The 15,363-nt window shown below is 38.1% G+C and overlaps 2 protein-coding genes across 1 annotated transcript; both read left to right on the forward strand.

Annotated features, from left to right (window-relative positions):
* The window catches only part of LOC117927068 (putative disease resistance RPP13-like protein 1), a 55,772-nt gene that overhangs the window by 14,880 nt on the left and 25,529 nt on the right, over positions 1 to 15,363 (forward strand).
* Positions 378 to 2,155, forward strand: LOC117926873 (putative disease resistance RPP13-like protein 1). Its single transcript, XM_034846170.1, is given in 1 exon segment — positions 378 to 2,155. A coding segment is annotated over 1 exon segment (1,710 nt). The 5' UTR covers positions 378 to 445.

Genomic DNA, 15,363 nt, shown 5'->3' on the forward strand with positions numbered 1-15,363 from the left:
ATTAAGAATCAAAATCAATATTTTGAATATAAATATACATACATACACACACACATATATATCTATATATATATATATATATATATATATATATATATATATATATATATATATATATATATATGGAGAGAGTATCTTGAAAGTATTTTTAATAACAAAAAAATAATTAAAAAAATATTTATCAAATATTAATCTAAAAATCACTTTAAATGGTTTTTTGAGTTTTGAGCAAAAATAATGTATTTGAAAAAATAATGTCGGTGCAGAAAGCTGGCATCCGGGGGTCTTGCATGAAAGTACCTTGGAATCCAAAGTTATTTTACTAGCAACAAGTTGCATTTTCTCTATACAAACCCATCTTTTTCTGGTCTGGGGGTTCCATTTTGGATCTGCTTACCTTCATTTTCCCTCATTCACCTTTCACTTCCTTTGCAAAGAAACAGACATGGCTGCGGCTTTGGTTGGAGGTGCTTTTCTCTCAGCTTCTCTACAAGTTCTATTTGACAGGTTGGCTTCTCGCGAGGTGGTGAAATTCATCAGGGCACACGAGGTCGATGATGCACTCCTCAAGAAGTTGAAGAGGAAACTGCTGACTGTCCATGCTGTGCTCAATGATGCGGAGGCCAAGCAAATTACAAACCCAGCAGTCAAAGAGTGGATGGATGAGCTCAAAGTTGTTGTCTATGATGCTGAGGATGTATTGGATGAGATCGCCACTGAAGATCTACGATGCAAGATAGAAGCTGCGGACACCCTGACCAGCATGTCTACCTGGGTTCATCCTCCACTTGATATTCAAAGCATAAACTCTAGGGTGGAGGAGATCATTGGTAGACTAGACGATATCGCACAAGACAGAGACGTCCTCGGGTTGAAAGAAGGCGTTGGTGAGAAATTGGCACAAAGGTGGCCTTCTACTTCTTTGGTAGATGAATCTCTAGTCTATGGCAGGGCTCAAATTAAGGAGGAGATGGTTCAACCGTTGCTGTCTGATAATGCAAGGAGTACTGATGCCATGGGTGCCATCTCCATAGTCGGCATGGGTGGCACGGGCAAAACCACACTTGCCCAGTTGCTCTACAATGACCAAAGGGTGAAGGAACACTTCGAAATCAAGGCATGGGTTTGTGTTTCCGAAGAATTTGATCCTATCAGAGTTACGAAAACAATTCTCGAGGCAATCAATTCATCCACGTCCAATACCACTGATCTAAATCTACTTTAGGTTCAACTGAAGGAAAGAATTAATATGAAGAATTTTTTACTTGTACTGGATGATGTTTGGAACGAAGACTCTTGCGACTGGGATACGCTACGAACTCCACTCATAGTCGGGGCAAAGGGAAGCAAGATTATTGTAACTACGCGAAGCACCAATGTTGCATCTGCCATGCGTGCAGTCCATACTCATTGTTTAGGTGGGTTATCCTCTGAAGATGGTTGGTCCCTGTTCAAAAAACTTGTATTTGAAAATGGAGACTCAAGTGGGCATCCACAACTAGAAGCAATCGGGGAAAAGATTGTCCACAAGTGCCAAGGTCTACCGCTGGCTATAAAAGCAAGGGGGAGTCTCCTACACTCCAAGGTTGAAGCAAGAGAATGGGATGATGTATTAAACAGTGAATTATGGGATTTGCCCACAGATGCTGTTCTTCCTGCTCTAATGTTGAGTTATTATTACCTTCCTTCACATCTAAAACGTTGTTTTTCTTATTGTTCAATCTTTCCAAAAGACTACAAATTCGAAAAGGAGAAGCTAGTTTTGTTATGGATGACAGAAGGTTTGTTGGAACAATCAAAAAGCAAGAAAAGAATGGAAGAGGTAAGTAATTTGTACTTTCAAGAACTTCTATCAAAGTCATTTTTCCAAAATTCAATAAGAAATAAGTCATATTTTGTAATGCACGACCTCATTAATGACTTGGCACAATTGGTATCCGGAGAATTTTCTACTTCTTTGGAGGATGGTAAGATATACAGAGTCTCAGAGAAAACTCGTCATTTATCATATTTGATTACTAAATATGATGTCTATAAGAGATTTGATCCACTTTCTCAAATTAAGTGTCTCCGAACATTTTTACCAAGAAACAAATATCGGTACTTTTCACTTCATTACTTAAGTAATAGAGTTCTACACCATCTATTGCCATAAATGAAATGTTTACGAGTGTTGTGCTTGAATGATTATTGGATTACTGATTTGCTTCATTCAATTGAGAAGTTGAAACACTTGCGCTACCTAGATCTCTCTATGACAAGGATTCAAAAGTTGTCTGAATCGGTTTGTAATTTATACAATTTACAAACATTGATGTTATTGGGATGTCATTGTCTTGTTGAATTACCCTCAAGAATGGAAAATTTGATTAATTTGCGTTACCTTGATATCCGTTATACTTTGGTGAAAGAGATGCCAAGTGATATGTGTAAGCTAAAGAATTTACAATCACTTTCTACATTTATTGTGGGCCAAAATGGTGGGTTAAGATTGGGAGCATTGAGGGAGCTTTCGGGAAGTCTTGTCATTTCAAAGGTGCAGAATGTTGTATGTGATAGGGATGCATTAGAAGCTAATATGAAGGATAAAAAGCACCTTGATGAGTTGGAGTTTGAGTGGGATTATGAGAACACTGATGTTGGTGGTGTTGTGCAAAGTAGAATGGATATACTCAGCAGCTTACAGCCACATACAAACCTCAAGAGACTCCATATTAATTCTTTTAGTGGTTTAAGCTTTCCAGCTTGGGTAGGAGATCCTTCATTCTTGAATCTTGTTGACCTGGGGCTTCAGAATTGTAACAATTGCTCGTCATTGCCACCACTCGGGCAGCTACCCTCTCTTAAACATCTTTCTATCTTACAAATGAAAGGAGTTAAAATGATGGGTAGTGAATTTTATGGGAAATGCTTCTTCCTCCAACACAATTAAGCCCTCCTTCCCGTCCCTACAAACTCTAAGATTCGGGAAGATGTACAACTGGGAGAAATGGTTATGTTGTGGATGCAGACGTGGAGAATTCCCTCGTCTTCAGGAGCTTTGTATGAATGAATGTCCCAAACTCACTGGGAAATTACCAAAACAGCTTCGTTCATTGAAGAAACTTGTAATCATTGGTTGTGAGTTGCTTGTTGGCTCCCTCCAAGCTCCTCAAATCCGTGGATGGAAAATGTCGTATCATGGTAAATTTCGGTTGAAAAGGCCAGCTTGTGGGTTCACTGATCTCGAAACTTCAGAAATTGAAATTTCAGACATCTCTCAATTTGAAGAACTGCCACCACGAATACAGATGCTAACAATCAGAGAATGTGATTCGATAGAGTGGGTATTGGAGGAGGGAATGCTACAAAGAAGCACTTGTCTTCTCCAACATTTGCGCATCACAAGTTGTCGTTTCTCCAGACCCTTGCACAGTGTTGGTTTACCCACTACATTGAAGTCACTAATTATCTGGCAGTGTACCAAACGGAGTGTACCAAGGAATGTCGTATCCATTCCTTGAACATTTATCCATTCTTGCTGTTAGCAGCCGTAATTCTTTCTCATTATCTTTCTCATTAAGCATCTTTCCACGGTTGAACAATCTCTACATCTCTGATTTCGAAGGGCTTGAATTCCTCTCCATCTCCGTTTCAGAGGGGGACCCCACGTCTCTAAATAGTTTGGAAATCAAAGAGTGCCCTGATGTTGAATATATTGAATTGCCTGCTCTGGAGTCTGCACGCTATAAGATCTCCAGTTGCAGGAAGTTGAAGTTGCTGGCGCGCACACACTCATCGTTGCAGGAATTGAGGTTAATAGATTGTCCAGAATTGTTGTTTCAGAGAGATGGTTTGCCCTCCGACCTGCATGAAGTTGCAATTTTATCCTGCAACCAACTCACATCTCAGGTGGACTGGGGTTTGCAAAGACTGGCCTCTCTTACAAAATTCACAATCAATGATGGATGCCAAGACATGGAATCATTTCCCAATGAGTCCCTACTGCCCTCCACACTTACCTCTCTTCACATATCTAATCTTCCGAATCTCAAGTCTCTGGATAGCAACGAGCTTCGACATCTTACCTCTCTAACAACATTATCCATCTTCATTAAAAAATGGACTTATTTAAAACAAGTCTCGTATAAAAGATGGCAAGGATATGTACTCATCATTGGACCAGCGAAACAATATCCATGAATCTTACTTTGGCTCAATGCATACAAATATTATAGATCAAAAATAAACTTGATAATCCTAGTCAAATAAATAGATAAATAAATTAACTAGGCAAAACAAGCCTTAAACTCTAACAAATTGAAGTCTTTTGTGCAAATCCTTTTCTGTCATTCAACTCTATCTAGAGTCAAATTAATATCAAGTCTAGACTTCAAGAAAAGATAGGTCTCCTTGAAGGAAAGGAACAAAAATAAAGTAAATGCGCACATTAGTTGTTAAAGAAATGCAGTTGGCATTGATTACATTAGAAGTTGAAATCCAATAGTACTAAGCTATGTACCATCCTAATATTATTTGCTTTAATTAAAATAGTTTATGTGCTATCATAATAAAATCATGCGATTTGTCCAAAGGAGAGAAAAAAAAATAGAACAATGGGTCATTGACAAAAGCATCACTATATCTATGCTCTTGATCTGCCAACTCACTTGGGACTAGTTGAAATTTTTTTTAAAGAATGACATCAGGAATCAACAACCCTTAGAATTTAGAAGAGTTAAATCCAAAACAGAACTTTCAAAAATTTCCTGAAACAAAGTTTTACTAGATTCTTAATTTCTTTGAAGGAATCAATACAATATTATATTAAAACTAATCATTCCTCTTTCATTTGGTTCTTGGCAATGCAAAGTGAAAGAGAGAAAATTATGAATCTTAATTGCAACAACCAATCTATAAAGGAGAGTGCATCATCAAATTGAATACAAATGATAAACTACCCCAGGAAGTGGGGAAAAAGAAAAACAGAGAAATGTATAAGTTGAATTATTATGCTTACAGTTGTGAAGTTCATGGGTTCCATTGGATTCCAAGAAATGGAATTAGTTCTTGTTTGCAACAAGAAAATATATGTTAGAGTTTGTATTAGAAAAGGAAATACGTTAAAATTGATAAAACTACCAAATAATATTTTGGTTTCAACTAAGAAAATTAGCATATAAAATGCTCCATAAGAGAAACATAACAGTATTTGTGTGAAACCATGTTTATTTGTTTTTCCTTCTCTCTTTCTGATCATGAACAACAAAAACCATTAATTAATGATAAAAAAGGACGTAAGGGATGACCATATCTTAAAGAAAGAAAACTAAAAATATAATTGAATCAACAAAATACAATTGAACCAGCAGAAGACAAGGACAACCAATTGCCCCGGTTCCAAGGGCCTAAATTTTCTAAGAAACTTGAGATATAACTATGGTTGAATCACCCACCATTGAGAAGTTGTTAAAAGCCAAAGAAATGGTATAAATCCTCTAACTAATGCTTGTTTTTTTAATAACAAAATTTTGTCTGGAGGCTATTCATGTAAAATGATAAGAGTAGTTGTAAATTTCTTAATTAGAAAGAGTGATTCTTCAACATTTCCATGTCCATATTTGTGTGTGTTTCTAATATCTATCGATACATATGGATTCCCATATATATATATATATTCAAAGTTTCAAACTCCTATGAATTTGAGTTACCAAGAATGAGGATTCTTCTTATTGGCATTGTAAAAATATTTGCTCCAGTCAGATACTGTTTGAGGTTTTGTTCTTTCACTCAATTCCAAGGTGAGGTAAGGTTGGATGCAGAAATTTATGTGAGAGGTTCTCAAGTGCTCCAGAGTCCTGTTTTGGGAAGTCCATACATCCAGGCTACCATAGTCAGAGCAAGCCTAAAGGCAGAAATTGATATGAGAGGGGTTTCAAACTAGTCTTATTTTGGAAATCCCATGCCCCCCAGCTATTGTTGTTAAGTTTTTATTTTTATTTATTATTATAGAGGATTCCTATGTTAGTTTTTTTTTTTTTTTTTGTCAAAAAAAATATATAGAGGGTAAGTTTTTTATTCGATCAAAGAACTTTGTCTATAGTGTGAAAATGAAGTAGAGCATATTGATTCAAAGGGGAAATTTGAGCTATGAATTATTTCCTTTATATTGGAATCATGATAATCAAGATGGGGAGAATACTTAGCTAGTTCAATCAGTAATCCTAAATTATATGGTCAATGTCTGTAGTTTATTAGCAACAAAATTAAGATTCAATTAGTAATTAGTACAACTACAAGCCTAATGCAAAAGGTTTTCTGGTAATATTTACCTTACAGTAGCAGTGAAGGGCTGGTGATTATTGTGAAATATGTAAGCCAAAGAGAAATGCTTAGTCTATTGAATCATAATTTCTTGCATGCATAGTTTCAAAGAGGCCTGAACCATAGGGTTCAGACACATGCTTATTGAGAGTAGATTCTTTAGTGGTCAATTCTTGGGCCACCTCAATAAATAAGGGCTCTTAATGGTATGTCATTACTTGAGAGAGATTCTAGGGGTAAGTTACAGTTGAATTCCCAGGTAAGCCAATTAGGATGTTGAATTCTTGGCAAAAAGAGGTCAAATATTGGGAATTTTAGAGAAGATCATCTTCCCCCTGAAGTGGTTTTGGATGGCTCCTTTGTTTGCTTTGTATTATGTTTTTATTGAATTTATTCTTGGTTTTTTTGTTTTGAAGGCTTCCTATATTTTCTTATAGTTGCTTTTCTATTTTATCAATTAACTTTCTCATTTCTTATCCCAAAACAATCAAGAAATAAGTAAATAAAGAAATAATAAAATAAAGAAACTAGTAATTGATTTGGAAGCTGCCAAGACATCTGGTTCTTTAGGATTAAATCGAATAGATATAACCCTGTCATTTTCCCATTGAGAAGTGTTGACAGGTTGAGACCTATTTATACAAGGCACATCAACATTAAAAAGATAAAATCACATTTATTTAAATAGTTTTTAAAGGATGGAGACAAACATAGAAAGATGATGAAGCTAATTGGGATAAGCATGTTTTCCTTTATGGCTTTTAAACTAGATTTTTGTAATATGCTTCCTAGGAACATATCCCAAATAATTGCAGAACAAATATATGGCTAGGACAAAGTGGTTATGCTCGTGTACTTTTAAATCCATTCCAGAGACTTATGAATTAAATTAAGTCATGAAAAGCATATGACTTTCATGTGAGCACCCTTTTTTCAATCCTCTTACTACTTATAAACTGGGCAATGAAATACCTCAACTTTTGTCTCAAGCCTACTCTGTTTTTTCTCGAGCAATGAAATACCAGTTTAAAAGAACACACCTACCTTCCTTTGTTTTTTTTTCTCCAAGAAACAAAATATAAAGGAACATTTATAAATCTATATGAAAATCTTACCTGAAAATACACTTAACCTCAAGGAGGTGCTTGTACCAATTTTTAACAGCCTCGTGATATTCATGATGTTTCCATTCCCTTGGGAGAAGTTGTGCAACATATAAGATACGCTAGCTTATTCAACATTTTAGGATGAAAATAATGGAGACAATTTTAAACTAAGAGGTTAGTTGACATTACATGGGACTATCAAAGTCCTAAAAATAAACTAACTTAACAGCATCTAATTAAGTTAGGATGAAATGATAGAAAAGTTTTTAAAATAAGAAGTTAGCTGACAATACAGTGGAAATGATAGAAAAGATAGTTTGTAAGTGATTAACATGGTGAAGGCAAAGGAACTAGTACTAGTGGTCTGATGGTAGAGAGATGTTACCAGAATGTGCTATCTACCCAGGGTTATGATCAAAACTAATAAACAACCTGCTGCAGAGAAACTTAACTCTTGGAGCCCACTTTGAACTTGGCCAGGAAATGACAGAGAATCAGAACCATCTTCAAGCCTAGACATATTTTGAGACTCCAAAGGTTCACAACCATCATTTTGAGGGCTCACCTCTCTCCTACTAACCATTGATGTAGAAGAGCTAAAATCAAACCTAATGGTTCTTTTCTCCAACTTGCTATTGTAAGATAACTCATTGATGATGAAACTGCTATTATTTGATTCTTCAACTACAAAAACAAGAGCAAGGTTCTCCACTTAGGTTTTGTACTAAAACCATTACAACTTTCTAGTAGGCTTTTCTAAGAGAAAAATTCAACTTGGAAAAAGGCAAACACACTATTGAATAGGAATTGTTGAAATAATCAGAAATCAAAGTTCTAAAAAAAAACAACTTTAACCTTTTGCTTAGCTAACAAACTTTCATTTCTTTCCTATAATGAAATATGCATCAGACTATAAGTACACAAACACAAAATGTGAAAGAGATTAAAAATAAAAATAACCAACTGTAAGCCTCCATGAGGGAAAAGAATATTTAAAAAATAATAATGAACAACATCAACCAAATTTTGTTATCTTATCAATCAAAGGAAAAAAAATATTAAATTTATCATGTTACTTTAGAACTTGGCAAATGTAAACCATTTTGTGAAAGTATTGCAGTTGACCAGCTGGTTCTAATGTATTCATAAACAAGGACTAAGTCATGATTCCTCAACAATTGCAATTTCAAGTGGGTTAAACGCAAGTCATAAAAAAATTAAAAACAAAGATTTTTCCAATGAAGTTTTATAGCATGTTTTCATGGTTTGTGGGTAAACAAAGTGTGTGCCACTTGTTAATGTGCCTTGTAGAGTTGCTTGGGATTGTGATGCAGGGTTATTACCAAATTTAATGTTCTCACCCAAGTTGTGCATGTTTTCCACTACCTACCAATATTATTATGTATTCAGCAAATCCATTAATCTAAGAATTGTTCCCAATCATGTCAATCCATTCACAAATTTTAATATTCTCTGCCCCACTTTTATTAGCTTTTTGTAGATATTTTTTTTCTCTCAACAAAATTATATGATGAAGGCATGTTATCATTATATATTTCTTTTTAAACTAACATTATCTTTAATCAAATATTAAACATCTTAAGATTCATTTATTTTTCTAACTACTTAAATCCTTAGAATTTAAGATCATTTGGCAGGGTATCAAACTTTTCTTCTTAAAGATTCTTGATTATAAGTGATCCAAGTTCTAAAATATAATAAAAATTATAGCTTGGTTGGTTTGGTTTAGCCAAAAATATACAAATTTTGAAGTGAACCCATTCACACCAAATCAATCCTTATCTAAATATAACCATACTTACAGAAAAATGTCTATCCAGGATATATTAAAGTCAAGCCAACGAAGTTTCCATTGAACCATAAACCAACCTTGTAAACCACTACCTTTATAGCATATGGGGCACCAAATGAAAATTTCAAACGTCAGTTTCATGTCTGACTTCAGTTCTGAATATTAACAATCCAACCGCTCAAAGTTAGTTTCTCTTGCTTCAAAAGTTAAAATAGGCATTAAATTCCTGCTATTGAAATCTTAAAAATGAATTAGGAGACCTTAGAGAGGAAATTCAAGAATTTAAAGTAATACTAAGAAAACTATAAAATTCTTTCAAATCCTAAGATGTTTTATATGATATAGAGAAAAATAAGAGAAAATTTAGAGCATTAACCTGACATGTCATCTTTGGCATAAATATTCAAGCCAAATCGTATGTATAAGGTAAAATAGTTAGGGCTGAACAATAAAAAATAAATTAATTAATTAGTTGTAAAACAATAGTTAGGGCTAGCAAAAACGAAATTAGGGTTGGACAGAAACTATAAGAATACTTTAATGCTTCAAGTGGAAAGGATAAGAAGAAAATATTTACTGACCTTAGACAAAGTTTGAAAGTCTTCACCATGAAGATGTGTTAAAAGAGAATGAGCTTGGCAATGGTGGATTTGTTTCATATAGATTTTGCAAGGAATGATTTTGCTCACTGGCCACTTTTTGTAAGTTTGATTTCTAGTCTATTGCTGGAATCTTGGACTTCAAGAATGGGGCAATTCGTTGTCATAGGTGTTTCAAAGAAATTGCTAGTAGACTGCCCCTGGTGTGGGTGTCAGTGTGAAATACACTCTCCAGTAGGTCTTCAATATCTGGTTGTAGCACGAAAGTTCTTCTCATAGTGAAAGAGAGCTCGATATGTGTTGATGGGTTTGAAAGGGAACTCGATTTGTTCGGGGACATGTTTGGTGGTGTGATGAAATTTCAGAAAGAAGTATATATAATATGTTAACAAACGACACTTTACCAAGCATCTTAGATATAAAAAAGTGAATTTTTTAAGGATGCTTTTATAAAGCGCCAAGAATTTATACAATAAGCGCTATTATTACCCAACCTTCTAGCAGGTACCATTATAAGTTGGTGTTGAGAGAGAGAGAAAGAAGAAAGACCTTAATTCTCATTAATGTAATGATCTACTTACAATTGAGAAATATATATATATACAAGGCTAGGAGTCCTAACTACCATACATGTATCCTATATTAACAAGGAAAGGTTATATACTATAAATACATTATATTCAACACTCCCCCTCAAGCTGGAGCATATACATCATATGCACCAAGCTTGTTACAAATATATTTAATCCTAGGACCTCTGAGAGATTTAGTGAAGATGTCAGCTAGTTGATCATTTGAATTAACAAAACTTGTAGCAACACATCCTGATGCGATCTTCTCTCTAATGAAATGACAGTCAACTTCAATATGTTTGGTCCTTTCATGAAAGACTGGATTGGATGCAATATGTAATGCGGCCTGGTTATCACATATGAGTTTCATCTGTTCATCCTTTCCAAATCTCAACTCTAGAAGAAGATGTCTCAACCATATGAGTTCACATGTTGCCAAAGCCATAGCTCGATACTCGGCTTCAGCGCTAGATCTGGCCACTACATCTTGTTTCTTACTCTTCCAAGATATTAGATTACCTCCAATAAAAACACAGTACCCTGAAGTGGAACGTCTATCTGTGGGTGAGCCAGCCCAATCTGCATCTGTGTAACCAACAACCTGAGTATGACCTCTGTTCTCGTACAACACACCTTGGCCTGGTGTACTTTTGATATATCGAAGAATGCGGATTACAGCATCCCAATGGCTATCACATGGTGACTGTAGGAATTGACTAACAACACTCACAGGAAAAGAAATGTCTGGACGAGTAATGGTGAGATAGTTCAATTTACCTACGAGCCGTCGATATCTCCCGGGGTCTCCTAAAGGCTCCCCCTGTCCTGGTACAAGTTTGACATTCGCATCCATAGGTGTGTCTACCGGTTTACAGTCTAACATACCAGTTTCTTCCAGGATGTCTAAAGCATACTTCCTTTGGGAAAGGACCAAAGCAGAACTGGATTGAGCTATCTCAATTCCCAAGAAATACTTGAGTTTCCCAAGTCTTTGGTCTGAAAGTGGGTAAAAAGGTGTTGCTTTAGTTTCTGAATACCATCCTGATCACTGCCTGTAATGACGATGTCGTCCACATAAACAACCAGATAAATACACTGCCCAAAGAGTTATGATGATAGAAAACTGAATGGTCTGCTGTACTGCGAAGCATGCCAAACTCTTGAACAACAGAACTAAAACGGCTAAACCATGCTCGAGGAGATTGTTTCAAGCCATATAGAGAACGGCGTAACCTGCATACTAAACCAGACTCCCCCTGAGCAACAAAACCAGGAGGTTGCTCCATATAAACTTCCTCGGCAAGATCACCATGAAGGAAGGCATTTTTAATATCCAATTGATAAAGAGGCCAAGAACACATGGCAGCCATGGAGAGAAGCAGACGAACAGAAGCAATCTTGGCAACCGGAGAGAATGTGTCACCATAATCAGAACCATAAACCTGAGTATAGCCTTTAGCAACTAAGCGGGCCTTAAGGCGATCAACCTGACCATCAGGACCAACCTTAACTGCGTAAACCCAACGACAACCAACGGTAGATTTACCCGAGGGTAAAACAACAAGATCCCAAGTGCCATTAGAGTGCAGAGCAGCCATTTCATCCACCATTGCCTGTCGCCAGCCTGGATGGGAAAGAGCTTCATGGGTGCTCTTTGGAAGAGAAACAGAGGATATAGCAGAAACAAAAGCAGAATAGGGTGAAGATAATCGATGATAACTCAAAAAATTGTAAATAGGATGAGGATTACGAGTAGAGCGAGTACCTTTCCGAACAGCAATGGGTAAGTCATTAGGAGAAGGCAGAGCCGGGGTAGGTGAAGCCGAAGGGATAGGAAGTGAGTCAGCAGGTGCCTCAGCAAAAGGGAGAGGAGCAACGACACGAGGGCGACGATGATAAACCTAAAGTGGCCGAGGAGGCATAGCATCAGGTGGGGAGACAATGGGAATAGGCAAGACTTCAGAAACAGGAAGAGACTCAGAAGTGGTGGAAAAGAATGGTGAGTCCTCAAAGAAGGTGACATCAGCGGAGATAAAGTATCGATGAGTCTCAAGGGAATAACAACGATAACCCTTCTGAAGTCTAGAGTATCCCAAGAAGAACACTTCATGGCTTTGGCGGAAAGCTTGTCCTGTCCAGGAGTGAGAATATGAACAAAGCAAGTACAACCAAAGACACGAGGAGGAAGGAAATAAAGTGGTTGGTCAGGGAAGAGAAGGGAGTGAGGAATCTGATCATGTAAGACAGAGGAGGGCATACGATTAATCAAATAACAAGCGGTAAGAACAGCGTCCCCCAAAAACGAAAAGGAACATTGCTATGGAGGAGGAGAGTACGAGCTGTCTCAACAAGATGTCGATTCTTGCGTTCAGCTACCCCATTTTGTTGAGGAGTATGAGCACAAGAAGACTGATGAAGAATCCCATGATGAGACATAAACGAAGTAAATGGGGCTGAAAAATATTCCCTGGCATTGTCACTGCGTAACACACGAATAGAAACATTGAACTGGGTTTGGATTTCAGCATAAAATTTCTGGAAAATAGAGAATAACTCAGCTCGATTTTTCATTAAAAATAACCAAGTACATCGAGAATAATCATCAATGAAAGTGACAAAATACTGAAATCCTAAAGTAGACGCAGTCCGACAAGGACCCAAACATCAGTGTGGACAAGCTCAAAAGGAGACTTTGCCCGATTATTCAAACGCTTGGGAACGAGACACGAGTATGTTTCCCAAGCTGACATGACTCACACGGAAGCGACGATAAAGTGGAAAAACGAGGGACCATCTTCTGGAACTTGGAGAGACTAGGGTGGCCCAGACGATTGTGAATGAGGAGAGGAGCATCAGTGGAAATGCAAACTGCAGGAGATGAATCCGAGGTGAGGTGATAGAGGCCTTGAGACTCACGTCCTATGCCAATCGTCTTCCCCGTACTCCGGTCTGCAAGGTCACAAATTTATCAGAAAAGGTAATAGAGCAATTAAGAGTACGAGTGATTTTGCTGATGGAAATAAGATTAAAAGGACATTCAGGAGTATAAAGGACAGAAGTGAGAGGTAGAGAAGGCAGAGGAAGGGCCAAACCAATACCTTTAGCCACAGTTTGAGAACCATTAGCTAAGGTAACATTAGGTAAAGCAGAGGTAGTAGTAATAGAGGAGAAAAGATCCTTATTACCAGATAAGTGATCAGAAGCTCCAGAATCTAGAATCCAGGGTCCAAGAGAAGATGTGTGGGTAAGGCAGGCAGAGGCATTACCAGGCTGGGCAACAGAGGCAACAGAAGCCTGAGATGCGGAAGAGCTCGGAGCTTGAGGCAGCGGAGAATCAGAGGACTGGGCCACATGGGCAGTGCGAGGAGGTCGTCCATGTAACTGATAGCAACGATCGCGAGTGTGGCCAAGTTTATTGCAATAGGTGCAATGAGGACGTTGACCTCTACCTCGGGTACCACTACGGCCTCCTCGAGAGTTAGTTTGAGAAACTAACACAGAAGAATCTGAAGTGCTATCAAATGGCAAAGTCTGAGTGGAGGAGATACGGAGGAGGCGAGCAAACACATCATCCAAGGACGGAACTGATGAACTACCAAGAATCTGATCGCGAACAGGCTCAAGATCCGGACGGAGGCCAATAAGAGTAAGAACCATGAAGAACTTGTCAAGCTGTGTTTGTTGAGCCCCAACATCAGGAGTAAGAGGCATCACAGTCAAGAACTCCTCCTTAAGAGAGGCAATCTGGCCAATATAAGTAGATAGATCCAAGTCCTGTTGGCTGAGATGGACAATTGCAGAAGCCACCTTATAAAGACGCTGGATATCATTCGTATATAATCCTTTGGCCTGAGTCCAAAATTTAAAACAAGTTTTGTAGGCCCGAAGATGAAGAAGAATCTTGGGATCAACCGATTGCCATAATACACTACATAACTGTGCATCTATCTTCCTCCACTGTACCGGTCAACCTCAGGGATATCTGCCTCCTGTGTAATCAAGTGATCCTCATATCCTTGACCCATAAACCAAAGTTCAACAGACGCAGACCAGGAAAGATAATTGTCACTGCCAACCAATTTCTCCGAAGTAATCATAGGAGATCCAGATATAACAGCGGAAAAAAATGGAATTTTTAGTAGTCATATCTACTTATCTGAAGAATGAAGTATGTTTGGATCGAAGAGAGCCCTAATACGGCTTCAGATTGCGGCGTGGCACCACCGAAAAAGGGAGACGGCCTCAGATCGCGGCGTGGTACCACCAGAAAGGTAGAAGAACACTTCCCAAGGCACGTGCAGGGATTGGAGTGGAGAAAAAGTAGTCGGAGCTTCGCCGGAAAGGCTGTTTGGAGGGCCGACGGAGACAAAAATCCCCAAAGAGGTATGTGCAGGGCTCGGATGGGAGAACCAGGGAGGTAGGGAGGCTGGTCGGCGTCAGGCGAAGCTGGAGGAGGAGGCACGTCGCCGGAAAAGGCCTCACGCGCCCTCACGCGCCGGCGCGTGAGATTCAGTCGCCGGCCGGAAATTTGCGCGTGGACGGCGCGTGGATGGGATTTTGGTGCCGGTGCCTTCACAAAAGTTGTAGATCTCCTCCAGGCGCTCCTTCTGGTATAGTCGGTGTCGGAAAAATACATCGCCGGAAAAGTCCCGGAAAGCTCGCCGGAAAATTCGCCGGAAAAGTTCGCCGGCGGTGAGTAGTTTCTGTCGACGATCCGAATGACCGGAAAGTATTGGAGATGGGGAAGTGACCGGAATGAAACACGGTCACGGAAGGTTCCCGGAGTTGATGACAGGGAAACAAGAAAGATTAGGTTTTCTTCCTTGGCTCTGATACCATGTTGAGAGAGAGAGAAGAAGAAAGACCTTAATTCTCATTAATGTAATGATCTACTTACAATTGAGAAATATATATATATACAAGGCTAGGAGTCCTAACTACCATACATGTATCCTATATTAACAAGGAAA

The sequence above is a fragment of the Vitis riparia genome, chromosome 12, assembly GCF_004353265.1.
Source record: "Vitis riparia cultivar Riparia Gloire de Montpellier isolate 1030 chromosome 12, EGFV_Vit.rip_1.0, whole genome shotgun sequence".
In the NCBI taxonomy this organism is placed as follows: domain Eukaryota; kingdom Viridiplantae; phylum Streptophyta; class Magnoliopsida; order Vitales; family Vitaceae; genus Vitis; species Vitis riparia.